This window comes from Hemitrygon akajei, chromosome 8 (assembly GCF_048418815.1).
Source record: "Hemitrygon akajei chromosome 8, sHemAka1.3, whole genome shotgun sequence".
NCBI lineage: Eukaryota > Metazoa > Chordata > Chondrichthyes > Myliobatiformes > Dasyatidae > Hemitrygon > Hemitrygon akajei.
Genome location: NC_133131.1, coordinates 43,272,334 through 43,289,505, shown reverse-complemented (window position 1 = coordinate 43,289,505; position 17,172 = coordinate 43,272,334). Strand labels below are relative to the sequence as shown.

The following is a 17,172-nucleotide window of genomic DNA, read 5'->3' as shown; positions in this document are numbered from 1 at the left end:
GCAGCATGTACTATGTTGCTGCCGAATTCAAATCACTACATACTTAATTTAGTATTTGAGGCAAAACATTAACTTTTGCTTAAAAATTAATCTCCATGATAAAGTTTACCTTTTAATTGTAAATATGATTTTTGACTTTTGCTCCAGAATTTTTTTCAATGTTATAGGGTCATATTTTGACGGATGCTTAAAACATACACCATCAGGCAATCCGTGTATTGCTAAAGCAGCAGGGTCCTTAAAGATCTTCTCATAAGGCACAGGAATTGGAGCAGGTTTCCCAAGCGCTTTTCCTAAAATTGAGGAATAAATGAATTAGAAGTTAGAAACAAGTTAAGAATATTGTAGCACTGAAATATACAGGGCTGTGAACACAATGCCAGCTTGAAAGGTAGCTAGGCTCAGTGTGTTAAACAATGAGGCAATCACTTTCAAATACTATTATCCAACGAACATTTTTTCCTAGTTTAACAGAACTTCTTTTGAAATAATGCCACCTGGAATCCACATAATAAGCATTTATCAAATACCATGGATGGGTTAATCAAATCACACTAAGAGCCATACAGCACAGAAATTGGCCCTTCAGCCCAAATGGGCCACACAAAACAAGCAAGTCTCATTTCCCTCTTAAACCTTTCCAGGCATTTTTTTTTTATTATAAATGTTGTTAATGTAACAACTGACTGACTTGCATTCCGTCTTTATATATCAGCAGGATAACATGAACCATTAGAAGCTTGAGTTGAGTAAAAAGTTTCCAAAGATAATCACTCTCCATCACTTCAATGACTACAAGCTCCCTGCTCCCGATTGCCTCATTTTCACTATGAATGTCCAGTCCATAGACATGTTTATTCCCCCATCATAAAGTCCTTAAAGCTCTCCGCTTCTTTCTGGACAACTGACCTAACCAGCTCCTCTAGAAACACAGAAAACCTACAGCACAATACAGGCCCTTCGGCCCACAATGCTGTGCCGAACATGGACTTACTTTAGAAATTAGCTAAAGTTACCCATAGCCCTCAATTTTTATAAGCTCCATGTACCTATCTTAAAAGACCCTATTGTATCCACCTGCACCACAGTCGTCAGCAGCCCATTCCATGCACTCACCACTCTGCGGAAAAAAAACTGACCCCTATACTTACTTCCAAGCACCTTAAAACTGTGCCCTCTCATGCTAGCCATTTCAGCCCTAGGGAAAAGCCTCTGACTATCCATACAATCAATGCCTCTCATCACCTTATACACCTCTATCAGGTCACCTCTCATCCTCCAACACTCCAAGGAGAAAAGGACAAGTTCACTCAACCTATTGTCATAAGGCATGCCCCCCAATCCAAGCCACATTCTTGAAATCATCCTCTGCACCTTTTCTATAGTTTCCACATCCTTCCTGTAGTGAGGTGATCAGAACTGAGCACAGTACTCCAAGTCAGCTCTGACCAAGGTCCTATACAGCTGCAACTTTACCTCTCGGCTCTTGAAATCAGTCCCACGGTTGATGAAGGCCAATACACCATATGCCTTCTTAACCATACAACCTGCAGAGCAGCTTTGAGTGTCCTATGGACTCGGACCCCAAGATCCCTCCACCTTGCCAAGAGCCTTACCATTAATACTATATTCTGCAATCATATTTCAGCTACCAAGATGAACCATCTCACACTTATTTGGGTTGAATGCCATCTGCCACTTCTCAGCCCAATTTTGCATCCTATCAATGTCCTGCTGTAACCTCCGATAGCCCTCCACACTATCCACAACACCCCCAAGCTTTGTGTCATCCTAACTTGTCTGTTCCTATCTCTCTCCAATGCTACAGTAAAGGAGATAGAATTGTGATCACCCTCTTCAAAATGCTCTCCCACTAAGAGACCTGACACCTGACCAGGTTCATTTCCCAATACCAGATCAAGTACAGCCTCTCCTCCTGTGGGTTTATCTACATAATGTGTCAGGAAACCTTCCCTGAACACACCTAACAAACTCCACCCCAACTAAATCCCTTGCTCTTGGGAGATGCCAATTGATATCAGGGAAATTAAAATCTCCCATCACAACAACCCTGTTATTATTGCACTGTTCCAAAATCTATCTTCCTATTTGCTCTTCGATGTCCCTGTTACTATTGGGTGGTCTATATAAAAAAAATCCAATAGAATTATTGACTCCATCCTGTTTCTAACTTCCACCCACAGGGACTCCATGACTTCCTCCTTTTCTGCAGCCATGACACTACCTCTGCTCAGCAGTGCCAAGCTCCCACCTCTTTTGCCCCCCTCCCTGTCCTTTCTGAAACATCCAAAGCCTGCCACTAAGTAGCCATTTCTGCCCCTAAGCAATCCAAGTATCTGTAATGGCCACAACATCATAGTTCCAAGTACTGATCCACACTCTAAGCTCATCCGCTTTGTTCATAATACTCCTTGCATCAAAAAAGGCAAATCCCAAACCATCAGTCTGAGCACATCCCTTCTTTTATCACCTGCCTATCCTTCCTCTTATACTGCCCACAAGCTTTCACTATTTGTGAGACAACCGTACATTCCTCCGTCTCTTCAGTTCTCTCCTCGATCTGGCGGAACTGGTCCTCACCCTCAACAATCTCTCCTTTGTCCATATTCCAGGCCCTTATCAGTATTACTCCCCAACTCTTAGAACCATAGAACATTACAGCACAGAAACAGGCCTTTTGGCCCTTTTTGGCTGTGCCAAACCATTTTTCTGCCTAGTCCCACTGACCTGCAGCTGAACCATATCCCTCCATACATCTCTCATCCATGTACCTGTCCAAGTTTTTCTTAAATGTTAAAAGTGAGTCCGCATTTACCACTTCATCCGGCAGCTCATTCCACACTCCCACCACTCTGTGTGAAGAAGCCCCCCACCAATGTTCCCTTTAAACTTTTCCCCCTTCACCCTTAACCCATGTTCTCTGTTTTTTTTCTCCCCTAGCCCCAGTGGAAAAAGTCTGCTTACATTCACTTTATCTATACCCATCATAATTTTACACACCTCTATCAAATCTCCCCTCATTCTTCTATACTCCAGGGAATAAAGGCCTGACTTATTCAACCTTTCTCTGGAACTCAGTTTCTCAAGTCCCGGCAACATCCTTGTAAACCTTCTCTGCACTCTTTCAACCTTGTTAATAACCTGCCCGTAATTCGGTGACCAAAACTGCACACAATACTCCAAATTCGGCTCATCAATGCCTTATACAACCTCACCATAACATTCCAACTCTTATACTCAATACTTTGATTTATAAAGGCCAACGTACCAAAAGCTCTCTTTACTACCCTATCTACCTGTGACACCACTTTTAGGGAATTTTGTATCTGTATTCTTAGATCTCTCTGTTCTACTGCACTCCTCAGTGCCCTACCATTTACCTTGTATGTTCTACCTTGGTTTTTCCTTCCAAAGTGCAATACCTCACACTTGTCTGTATTAAACGCCATCTGCCCTTTTTCAGCCCATTTTTCCAGCTGGTCCAGATCCCTCTGCAAGCTTTGAAAACCTTCCTCACTGTCCACTACACCTCCAACCTTTGTATCATCAGCAAATTTGCTGATCGAATTTACCACATTATCATCCAGATCACTGATAGATAGATAGATACTTTATTCATCCCCATGGGGAAATTCAACTTTTTTTCCAATGTCCCATACACTTGTTGTAGCAAAACTAATTACATACAATATGATATGCATCTAAATCAATATCTCAAAAAGCATTTATAATAGCTTTTAAAAAGTTCTTAAGTCCTGGCGGTTGAATTGTAAAGTCTAATGGCATTGGGGAGTATTGACCTCTTCATCCTGTCTGAGGAGCATTGCATCGATAGTAACCTGTCGCTGAAACTGCTTCTCTGTCTCTGGATGGTGCTATGTAGAGGATGTTCAGAGTTTTCCATAATTGACCGTAGCCTACTCAGCGCCCTTCGCTCAGCTACCGATGTTAAACTCTCCAGTACTTTGCCCACGACAAAGCCCACCTTCCTTACCAGCTTATTAAGACGTGAGGCGTCCCTCTTCTTAATGCTTCCTCCCCAACACGCCACCACAAAGAAGAGGGCGCTCTCCACACCTGACCTATAGAACATCTTCAGCATCTCACTACAGACATTGAATGCCTAGATGACAAATAACAATGGACCCAGCACTGATCCCTGTGGCACACCACTAGTCACAAGCCTCCACTCAGAGAAGCAATCCTGCACTACCACTCTCTCATTGAGCCAATGTCTAATCCAATTTACTACCTCACCATGTATACCAAGTGACCAAATCTTCCTAACTAACCTCCCATGTGGGACCTTGTCAAAGGCCTTACTGAAGTCCATGTAGACAACATCCACTGCCTTCCTTCCATCCACTTTCCTTGTAACCTCCTCGAAAAACTCTAATAGATTTGTTAAACATGACCTACCATGCACAAAACCATGCTGACTCTCCCTAATTGTCTATCTAAATACCTGTAGATCCTATCTCTTAGTACTCCTTCCAATAATTTACCTACTACCAACATCAAACTTACCCACCTATAATTTCCCGGATTACTTTTAGAGCTTTTTTTAAACAACAGAACAAAATGAGCTATCCTCCAATCCTCTGGCACCCATAGATACCGACATTTGAAATATATCTGCCAGGGCCCCTGCAATTTCAACACTCGTCTCCTTCAAGGTCCGAGGGAATACCCTGTCAGGTCCTGGGGTTTTAACTCTTCCTACACTATACTGACAACTACATTGGTGCTGCTTCCTGCACCCATGCTGAGTACATCAGTTTCATTAACTAATTTACATGGTCGATTTCTGACACCTCTCTTTCCCCATTCTCCATAATACTGTAAGATATAGAATCAGAATTAGGCCATTGGACCCATCATGTCCGCCCCGCCATTTCATCATGGCTGATCCAATGTTCCTCTCAGCCCCAATCTCCTGCCCTCTTCCCATATCCCTTCATGCTCTAACCAATCAAGAATTTATCAATCTCTGCCTGAAATATACATAAAAGACTATTCCACAGGCAGCTGTAGAGGCCAAGAATCCCACAGATTTACCACTCTCTGGCTAAAGAAATTCCTCTTCATCCTTAATAATCGACTCCAACATCTTCCCAACCCCTGAAGTCAGACTAACTGGCCTATAGTTTCTCTTCTTCTACCTCACTCCCTTCTTGAGGACTGGAGTGACATTTGCAATTATCTTATCTCCCAGAACCATTCCAGAATCTAGTGATTCTTTTAAAGATTAATAATGTCTCCACAATCTCTTTAGCCAATTCTTCCAAAACACTATGGTGTACACCATCTGGTCCAGCGACATACAGTGGCATGCAAAAGTTTGGACACCCCGGTAAAAATGTCTGTTACTGTGAATAGTTAAGTGAGTAGAAGATGAACTGATTTCCAAAAGCCATAAATTTAAAGATGAAACATTCTTTTCAACATTTTAAGCAAGATTAGTCTATTATTTTTGTTTTGTACAATTTTAGATTGAAAAAAAGTAAAGGAGCACCATGCAAAAGTTTGGGCACCCCAAGAATTTTGAGCTCTCGGATAACTTTTACCAAGGTCTCAGACCTTAATTAGCTTGTTAGGGCTATGGCTTGTTCACAATTATCATTTGGAAAGGCCAGATGATGCAAATTTCAAGGCTTTATAAATACCCTGACTCTTCAACCCTTGTCCCAACAATCAGAAGCCATGGGCTCCTCTAAGCAGCTGCCTAGCACTCTGAAAATTAAAATAATTGATGCCCACAAAGCAAGAGAAGGCTAAAAGAAGATAGCAAAGCATTTTCAGGTAGCCGTTTCCTCAGTTCGTAATGTAATTAAGAAATGGCAGCTAACAGGAACGGTGGAGGTCAAGTTGAGGTCTGGAAGACCAAGAAAACTTTCCGAGAGAACTGCTCGCAAGATTGCTAGAAAGGCAAATCAAAACCCCCATTTGACTGCAAAAGACCTTCAGGAAGATTTAGCAGACTCTGGAGTTGGGGTGCACTGTTCTTCTGTGCAACGACACCTGCACAAATATGGCCTTCATGGAAGAGTCATCAGCAGAAAACGTTTCCTGCGTCCTCACCACAAAATTCAACATCAGAAGTTTATGAAGGAACATCCAAACAAGCCTGATGCATTTTGGAAACAAGTCCTGTGGGCTGATGAAGTTAAAATAGAACTTTTTAGCCACAATGAGCAAAGGTATGTTTGGAGAAAAAAAGGTGCAGAATTGGATGAAAAGAACACCTCTCCAACTGTTAAACACGGGGGTGGATCGATCATACTTTGGGCTTGTGTTGCAGCCAGTGGCACAGGAAGCATTTCACAGGTAGAGGGAAGAATGAATTCAATTAAATACAGTACCAGCAAGTTCTGGAAGCAAACATCACACCGTCTGTATAAAAGCTGAAGATGAAGAGGATGGCATCAACAACAGGATACTGATCCTAAACACACCTCAAAATCCACAATGGGCTACCTCAAGAGGCACAAGCTGAAGGTCTTGTCACGGCCTTCACAGTCCCCTGACCTAACATCATCGAAAATCTGCGGATAGACCTCAAAAGAGCAGTGACTGCAAGACGGTCCAAGAATCTCACAAAACCAGAAACCTTTTGCAAGGAAGAATGGGTGAAAATCCCCCAAACAAGAATAGAAAGACTCTTAGCTGGCTACAAAAAACATTTACAAGCTGTGATACTTGCCAAAAGGGGTGTTACTAAGTACTGACCATGCAGGGTACCCAAACTTTTGCTTCCAGCCCTTTTTTTGTTATTTTGAAACTGTAAAAGATGGAAATAAAAAAGTAATGTTGCTTAAAGTATTAAAGAAATGTGTCATCTTTAACTTTATGCCTTTTGGAAGTCAGGTAATCTTTTACTCGCTTAGCTGTTCACAGTAACAGAAATTTTGACTGGGGTGCCCAAATTTTTGCATGCCACGGTATCTACCTTCAGACCTTTCACTTTCCCCAAGAATCTTCTCTCTAGTTATAGTAACTTCACATACTTCATGCTCCCTGACACCTGGGACTTCCCCATACTGCTAGTGTCTTACAAAGAGAAGACTGATGCAAAATACTTATTCAGTTCTTCCACTATTTCGTTGTTCCCCATTACTACCTCTCCAGCATCATTTTCCAGCTGTCCAATATCCATTCTTGCCTCTCTTTTACACTTCTGAAGAAATATCCAAAGAAACTTCTGGTATCATCTTTAATATTATTGGCCAGCTTACTTTCATATTCCATATTTACCTTCTTAATTATTTTTTTTAGTTGCCTTCTGTTGGTTTTTAAAAGCTTCCCAATCCTCTAACTTCCCATTAACTTTGCTCTATTATATGCCATCTCTTTGACTTTTATGTCAGTTTTGAGTTCTCTGGCTAGCCATAGTTGTGTCTTCCTCTTTGGGATGTATATACCCTGTGCCTTTCCAACTGCTTCTAGAAATTCCAGCCATTGCTACTCTGCCATCATCCCTGCCAGTGTTCTTTTCAAATCAATTCTGCCCAACTCTCATGCTTGCAATGGATCGTACTATTACAGTGCAGGAAGCCACAGAATAAAGAAGTCAAACTGGAAATGAAATAAAGTAGCAGGCAAGAACTGAATGCCTGGAGATAACCGTGTACTGATTTTCATTTACCGCCTAATACTAGTCAAACAGACATTCTATCTAAGGAAAACTTTGACTTTCTCATGTCAAAGATAGAAATCCATGGTTTCTAAGAGTGCCAGTACCAGATGAAAAACGTCTCAACAAAAATAAGGCAAACTTCTTAGCATGAATATCTTCAAAGGCAAGTTTGGAAAAGCACAAGCATATTTACATTCATTTTATATTTGCACAAAGGTGAAGGCTTGTTATTTAGAGATCTTTCTTAACTGGGTAGCTGAACCATTTGCAAACCCAAGAATTAACAGAGAGCTGCTGATCAATCTAAACCAACTTTTATGTATCAGAAGCACAATTTTAAACGAACTAGGAGCTCCAAAAGGCCATAAGTTAATCTTGTGAGTTCAAAGCTTTCAGTTAGCTTACTGACTTGCTACAATATTTTCAACCTTCAGTTGCACTGTTCAGATCTGTAACATCCCGTTCCTAATTCCTACGGACTATGAAGCAGTTTAGGACATGGGGTTATGATTCTTTGAAACATTACATTTTGACTAATAATAAATCCTTTTTTCCTACTAACCAGAGTCTTTTAATTAAATTACAAATCTACTGGGATGCTTTCATAAGCTGCCTAGTAACTTAATCCAACTGCAAATAATCACAGCACAACACTGACTTTTGTTTGCACAAGAAAAATCTAAGTAGGAGAGTACCATAAAGTAAGCAGAACAAATCTTCAACTAATTTTCTGAATTTTTCAATGTCAGCTTGGTTATCCATAGCAGCTGGAGTCACACAACGTACAGCTTTACCTCCTAGCCTTTGAGATACCTTTTGCTCTTCAGCCACACCTAAAATCAAACCAAAAGATTGATAAAATAATTATGCAAATTCACAAAGTAAGCTGATGATACATGCACTGAATAAACATAATTTTTTTTAAACTGTTACATTAAACAATTATTCCAATTACATATCTGGAACAAAAAAGCTTATAGCATACATGTTGTTAATATAAACAACCTCAAGTTTTCTGTCTTACCAAAAATTACTCACTCCAGGAAAATACTGAAGTTTAGGGTGAAACTTCACATGTAACTGAATTGTTTCAAACAAGATTAAAAACTCCAGTGCATTTTTTCCTCCCAACAACCAACCTCTGCACTGTATCAGTTTGTGCTTCAGTAGGATATCACAACTGGTAGACAAACCTTCCAAAGTCAATGTGCAGGATGTTTGAACTTACTGGTTGGGCTGACTGAGCTTTAAAGGCAGTGGTAGAAATAACATCAAACTTCATCACTCATTTCTATCATATTTGTAGTCACCCAGGCATTCACACAATTTCGCAATGACAGTGCCTAAATCAAAGATGCCTTCATTAGTCTGACAAATCTGCTTCTGTTTATGTAAGGTTATATTCCAATCATTTCATCAGAAGAGATACTAACTTGAAAATGGCTTTTCATGCTCTTTCCTTGCCAATTATACCTTTGGTACTTGCATTGTTTCTGAACTTAGTTACCCACAAAGATCACACTGCTTTGGTTTGAGCATATATTGTGACTATCAGTATGCTGATTCCTCATTTGTGTAAACAAAGTGGCATCAGAATTTGCTAATGTAAATTTGCTAATTTGCCAGACTATCACATACAGCAAAACTCAACCTTTTGTGACCATTACTTTTCTACTTTGACCTCGTCCCCAGTAAATTTATCCAGCACATTTGTGTTTAAGAAAGGGCCATTTCTTGCAATTGTGTCTAACTCATTGTCAACAGAGCATCTAACTCATTGGCTATGACAACCAGCAAAGTTCAAGTCCATTGCTGTTGGAATAGTTTACAAAGTGAACCTATAAAATAATAAACTTGAGAAATTTCTGTTAGACATATTCTTATACAAATTCTTTGAAGATACCAGAAGTCATTTACTTGATTTGCAAGGTGCAAAGGATTTATTAGTCTTGTGAATAATGCACTTTCCCAGCTAGTGTAAAGCCAAATCAACATGAAAACAGAAGCTTTCGGAGTGACAATGGTGCAAGTCAGTCAATCTATGACAAACAAGCTTTGTGTTATAGGAATTGAAATATGTCAGAAATCTGAGGTGCTCTTTGCATTCTGGAGGCTCTCTGGAGAAGGTACCTCGAGTTGGCCAACATTTAGGACTTCAGCACTGCTGATTACACCAGGTGCATTTCCCAAGATGGAAAGCTATACACCTAGCATATTTTTATTGAAATGGTCACACAAAGCACAAGGCATAGAGAGAAAGAAATGGCAAGAATCACAAAGAGGAACAGTCAAAGGAAATTTAGAACGCATCTCACTCCAAGATGATTTCTGCATGCTTAAAAACACAGGCAACAATTATTTGCAAGAAGTTAAGTCAAAGGCTCGATCACAGCATCATGTGGAGCTAAGCCACACAAAGTGCGGTTACCCTGCCTCATTACTCCTACAATACAACCTCTTTTATATTGCTCTTACATATACCTTGTGGTATATTTTACTTTTCTCATACCTAAAGATTCTACACCCCAGAATGTTGATTTTCTAGAGCTATACTTTCTTCAGCCACATTTTTCCAATGGCAATACGCATCAGCTCTGTGATACTGATCAATACTGATCAGTGTTCTTACCAGTTAGGTATTTTACATTAAAAAAAAGATACAATTTAGATTTGCATTCCTTTCATAAGAGATTCAATAGTGAGGGAAATAAACAAGTATTTCAATGGCTGTAGATGCAAATCCAGAATGGTGAGTTACCTCACTGTGGCCAGGCTTGAGGATATCATAAATGGCTCCAGGGCATTTTAAAGGTGAAGAATAAACAGTCATAGATTGAGACCCACATAGTTAACAACATAGCTAAAATGGATGAGGACTTACAATAAGAATTTAAGGAGTCAGGTTGAGAGGCAGAGAAGAATTTCTAAGATTATAATCTCTGGATTGCTTAGAAGATAAAACTAGTTTTGTCAAATGAGCATTAAAGTACTGAAACAGACAATAAAACACATTGTTTACATTAACGACAGTTTGAGAATGTGCTGGAGGCAGCCTGCAAGTGTCACCAGGCTCTGGTACCAACATTGTATGCCCACAATTTACTAAACCTAACTTGTGCATCTTTAGAATGTGGAAAAAAACCAGAGCACCTGGAGAAAACCCACGTGGTCATGGGGAGAACATACAAACTCCTTATAGACAGCAGCGGGAATTGAACTCTGATCGTTGACACTGTAACGCATTATGCTAGCTGCTATGGTACCATAACACTTCTAGTGTTACATGCTAGTAAACATAGGAAGACAGGTTAGTGGAGTGTATTGCTAGAGGTGGCATGGGGGTGGACTTTAGATTTACAGAACCATTTCTAGGAAAAAGGAGGGTTTAAACAGTTTTAGCAGAGAATGTGACAACCAATATGGAAGAAATGTAATGAGAGTAAAATATAGAAGGAAAATTATATCAGTCCAATAGGCACAGCAGATACAGACAAGATTAAATCTGTGTAAGGACTGCAGGACAAAATTGCATCTATTTCAATACAAGAAGTCTAACTTGATCAGCCCACAGAAATGGTAGTTGGTGCCACCAGTCACAGTGCACTAACACCCTGCTCTTTGCGCTCTTCCTAAGTGAAATTAAAAAGGGTACGGCATTAGTAACAGTAATATTCATTGCCTGGAAAATCTTATCAAGGGCGCTGGATTATTAAACTGTAAACCTAGTTGATGTTTACAAGCAACAGCAATACAAGACCTAATTTCAGAATTCAGCCAAAGAAGTGGGAAAACATTTTAGGGATAGTGATAATAACTTTTAGCTTCAAATGTGGTTATGGTAAGGGACAAGGATGGTCCAGGAATTAAGGTACTGAAATAAGTGAAAGCCATTTTCAATGTCATAAGATGGGGCTTGGCAAATATTGACTAAGAGATTTGCAGATAAGGCTACACCTATCAAGTGGATATTATACAAAATGTGAAATATTGACAGTTCAGAGCTAACTTGCTCTTTTAGAGGGAAAAGCAATCACAGCAAATCCAAGGAGCACTAGATACAAAACTATAGAAGGGTGGATAAAAGAAAACAAAGGAAATATATGACAAGCACAGAAGTAAAAGCAAAGCGACAATTCAGGAGCGCAAACTGCAAGTACTTAAAGAACTGCCTGCAGAATGGGACATGATATACAACTGGCAGACAAGAAAAATCTGAAAGCATTTTCTAAATATATCATGGGTAAAAAAATAACCAAAAAGTAGCAATTTGTCATGGAGCTTAAGAACAAAGGTGAAGTCTTAAATGAATACATCCTCTCTGCATTCGCTAAGAAGGAAACTACAGTTTGAGAATTTAAGAGAAGTCAGCCAAATTGTTGAAAATGTCATATTACCAGGGATTTATTAGATGCTTTAGCATGCTTAAACATGGATAGCTTGCCACTCCTGAAGAACATCTTGAAATCACCAAGACATAATAGGCAATATATTGATAAATGGTATTGGCAGATAGAAAGCCAGGGGACCTAGGGGCAACTCGAGTAGCATCAGAACTCTCAAAAGATACGATTAAATATTCTCGTTTCAGTCTGATACAACTAAAAAGCACAACTGCTTCCAAGGTCAGTACAGTCAAAGATGTCTTAATGTATTTAAACGAACTATTGCTGCTTTAAACTGATGGAAACACACTGACTGTGGACAGATGCATCCTTGTAGGATTCCACGGAGGAAGCATGACCGCAGATAAGGGATACAAGTGCATTTAAGGGAATAGTTTTAAACTCCTAATACTGACCATCTTGCTGGCAAACATGCAGTCTCTGGTGAATAAAGTCAATGATCTCAGAACTAGGATGCTGAATCAGAGGGACATTAGGACCACGTGTTCTTTGTTTCACAGAATCCTGGTTAACCCCTTCCGTACCAGATGCAGCAATTCAGATATACAGGTTTCCTATACACCCGTCTCTAAAAAGTAGAGGTGGAGGAGTATGCTTTATGATCAACTCTTCTTGGTGCACAAATATATCAGTACTGTCCCAATTTGACTCACCAGACCTGGAATATCTAGCAGTTAAGTGCTATCTTTTTCTCTACCACGGAAGATCTCCGGGATCATTTTGGTAACAGTATACATTCCACCTCAGGCAAATGCCAATCAGGCTTCAGATGATCTGAGCAATGAGATCAACATGCACGAAACAGCGCACCCTAACGCTTTCACCATCGTTTTGGGAGATTTTAACCAGGCCAGTCTGAAAAAGAAAATCACTAAGCAATTACCAAATCACTTACAATACTAGAGGAAGCAACATACTGGACCATTGTTACACCACCATCAAGAAAGCCTACCGTGCTATTCCACACCCTCACTTTGGGAAGCCTGATCACCTGGCTGTACCTCTACTCCCTGAGTATAGGCAGAGACTATATACTATATATAGACAGACAGACACACACACACACACACTCACACACACATTATACTGCAGCAACAGTAGTGAGGACCAAGAAGGTATGGACAAGGGAAGCACAGGAGCGCCTACAGGACTGCTTTGAATCAGTGGACTGGACTATATTCAGGGATTCATCATGAGTACGCTGCAGTTGTTAACCAACTTCATTAAAACCTATGTGGATGAGTGTGTGCCTACAAAGACTTGCTGTACATTCCCAAACCAAAATTCGTTTATGAACAAATATGTCAGCTGCTGAAGGTTAGATCTGTGGCATTCAAGTCTGACGACCCAGACCTGTACCAGAAAAACAGGTGTGATTTGCGGAGGGCTATTTCAAGGGTGAAGAGACAATTTTGAACAAGGTTGGAGGCAACAGTGGATGCACGTCAACTCTGGCGGGGTTTGCAAGACATTACTTCCTACAAAGCAAAACCCAATAGCATGAATGGCATTGATGCTTCACTACCAGATGAATTTAACACATTATATGCCAACTTTGAATGGGAGAACTACAGCTGTGAAGAACCTGCTGCACCTGTAGACCCTGTGATCTCTTTCTCAGAGGCCGATGTTAGGCTGTCTTGAACCTTCACAAGGCAGAAGGTCCTGATGGAGTATCTGGTAAGGCTCTGAAAACCTGTGCCAACCAACTGGCGGGAGTATTCAAGGACATTTTCAACCTCTCAGTGCTACGGGCGGAAGTTCCCATTTACTTCAAAAAGGCAACAATTACACCAGTGCCTAAGAATAATGTGAGCTGCCTTAATAACTATCACCTGGTTGGACTCACATCTACAGTGATGAAATGCTTTGAGAGGTCAGTCTTGACTAGACCGATCTCCTGCCTCAGCAAAGACCCGGACCCATTGCAATTTGCCTATCGCCACAATAGGTCAACAGCAAATGCAATCTTAATGGCTCTGCACGCCGCTTTAGACCACCTGGACACACAAACACCTATGCCAGGATGCTGTTCATCAACTATAGCTCAGCAATTAATACCATCATACCATCAATGCAATCTGCCTCAATTCCCAATATATCGATGCAGTTATAAAGAAGGTAAGACTACACTCTATGTCAGCAAATATACTAAAAAACTTCAATAGATGTACCATGGAGAGCATTCTGACAGGCTGCATCACTGTCTGGTATTTGGGGGGGGGGGAGGAGAGCAACTGCACAGGACCAAAAGCTGCAGAGGGCTGTAAATTTAGTCGGCTCCATCTTGGGTACTAGTTCTGGGTACTTTGTAGGCATCTTCAAGGAGCAGTGTCTCAGAAAGGCAACGTCGGTTATTAAGGACCTTCAGCACCCAGGGCATGCCCTTTTCTCACTGTTACCATTGGGTAGGAGGTACAGAAGCCGGAGGCACACACTCAGCGATTCAGGAATAGCTTCTTCCCCTCTACCATCCGATTTCTAAATGGACATTGAACCCTTGGACACTATCTCACTTTTTTAATATATTATGTTTTTTTGCATGATTTTAATCTATTCAATATATGCATACTGTAATTGATTTACTTATTAATTTATTATTTTCTTCTTCTATATCACATATTGCATTGAACTACTGCTGCTAAGTTAACAAATTTCACAACACATGCCGGTGATAATAAACCCGATTCTGATTCTGAGGTACTTGATGATTAGCAAGGACATGGTGAGCTAAAGGGCCATTTCAACACTGTATGATTCTCAACATATTAAACCATAACAACAGAAGGAATGCCAGAGCAGATCCTCAAATTCTGACCAACCACTCCCTCCAATAATATCAAAGCCAGCAATGCAGTCAAAAATGGATGAATCTATTAATCAAAGTTCAATATCACACATGATAACTAATTGAGATCTGTTCCACCTATGACGACAAAATACACAGGAGTTCCAAGATATATTTTTAAAACTTTTCAAACTTTCTAAAACAATTCTTTAAACTCCACAAGCTTCACCATTAAAATACAAAATAGGAAAGTCACAAGGATAGCAATTTTACATGACAAACATTGGAATATTCCTTCATAATTTTGTACAACTATGGACAAATGTTTAGAACTTTTTAGAACATTGATAAGCTTAAGCTTTCTTCCACATGGCATCCTTTGTTGTGTAAGAGTTGCACAATAACATTCTATATGCATGAACCTTGCAAAGTCTCGAAGTAGGCTATGAACCTAGTCGAATCAAAAGAGAAGGTTGCATTGATCACTTTGGATAAAAAAGGGACGAAAGGAACAGGACAAACATCAGCAACTTGCAAGCCAGCTTTGAAGTCTTGATGACCTGTACAGAATTAAAGCATGGGTAATATTTAAAATAGCTTATGGGGAACTATAAACAAGAATTGATCATTTGCAGAGTCAGGAAGATGCATGTGAATTCATACCTCAGATTAGAAGTAACAGTTAAAGCTGGGAAATGCACAAAGTACTGAGGTCATATTAGAATGTGATGAGCATTTTACATTTCAAAACATGTAAACATTCCAGAAGATTATCAATATCCCAGAACTCTTGAGATCTTAGGAAAAGTCAAATTCAAGACATAGCTAGAATAACTGAGGCCCCTAACATTGCTATTAAATAATCTATAAAGTCAAAGGTTTTCCTACAACTTAATATCATGCCTTGATTTAGTCAATTCAACTTACAATATTTCACAAAGTCAGTTTGAAAATCCTTTCGGTTTCCAATGAAAGATCTTCCTCGTTCAGTCCCCACCACAAATATGTCTTTCTCATATACAGCAATACATGCCACTTCAGCTTTTGACTTTGCAATTTCCTGGCACTGAAGAAGAAACAAGTTAAACAAACTTTAAACCGAAAATATACAAAAATGAACGCTAAAGAAAATCATTAAGTTAGATATGGCCCTTGTGGCTAAAGGGATCAGGGGTTATGGAGAGAAAGCAGGTACAGGGTTCTGAGTTGGATGATCAGCTATGATCATACTGAATGGCGGTGCAGGCTCAAAGGGCCGAATGGCCTACTCCTGCACCTATTTTCTATGTTTCTATTAAACATACATCTGCTGATCAGATATCACGCTGTAAAACAACTGCATACCTATGATACTGCTGAAAAAATTAACCTAGTATCATTGAAACAATTTAAGAGGAGGCCATAGGTAGGACAGCATTAAAGTAATATGCCCAAAACCTCAAACATACCCAAGGGCTGAAAAACACGTACAGCTATCACCTAGTTAATTAAGTTAGGTTCCTAAATAACCTCTCATTATGTATAAACTTTTTTTTTACCAGGAGCTACAATAAACTCAATGTTAAGTGCACAGGGATGGTTCAGTTGCTAATGCCATGTTGTCTGTCCCTTTACCCAATCACTGTTTCCTACTGTCTTAAGCCTCATCCTATTCATCATTTAATTACTCCTGTCTTATATCCTCCTACAAATCTTCCCCTCTGTTCCTTCTACTCCTGTTGCTTTGCCAGCTTTATTGCTTAAACCACATTACAGGGTGTCCCCAGGTTAAGAATATCTGAATATAGACAACCTAACATACAACTGAGCTTCCATAATACTATCAAATTCCATAGTCTGATACATGTACGTACATGTCCCTACAAATGACAGAACTAATTTCCCTTCTTTCTCACTGTCATTGTTCTTCCTATCAGTCTCATGTACTTTTGATATCATTCATTACAATACTGCGAAGGTATGGTTACCATAAAGAGTGATCTTTTTGTGTATTTTCCAACTTATGGAAGTCTGAGGACAGCCTGTACATGTTCCTTACCAGATCCAATAAACATCCAAATACAATATTTCTCCAGATGTGCTACCCAGCATTTTCTGGTTTTAATTTCAATATTTATGTTTCCACTTTTCCTAATACAGCATGATTTGCGATTACCATTTTCATTAGTTAAATAAACACAAGCCACTATAGACTTGTGCAGTGCAAGTATACCTACAATTCTCAGCAATCAGGGAAAACGCATTGTCCATGTTAAATAGAAGATAAGGAAATAGGTGATATGGGGAAGTTGATTTGGATATGTACAGATTACAACAACAAAAAC

The 17,172-nt window shown here is 39.8% G+C and overlaps 1 protein-coding gene across 11 annotated transcripts in view; it reads right to left on the bottom strand.

Moving 5' to 3' along the window:
* LOC140731838 (general transcription factor II-I-like) overlaps positions 1-17,172 on the bottom strand; it is a 160,804-nt gene that overhangs the window by 110,886 nt on the left and 32,746 nt on the right. For all 11 annotated transcript variants that reach the window (XM_073053731.1, XM_073053732.1, XM_073053728.1 and 8 more), the window contains 3 exons: positions 15,776-15,914; positions 8,353-8,490; positions 110-293 (listed from right to left, as the gene is read on the bottom strand). In XM_073053731.1, the coding sequence (XP_072909832.1) occupies positions 110-293; positions 8,353-8,490; positions 15,776-15,914 (461 nt within the window). The remainder of the gene's footprint in view (positions 1-109; positions 294-8,352; positions 8,491-15,775; positions 15,915-17,172) is intronic.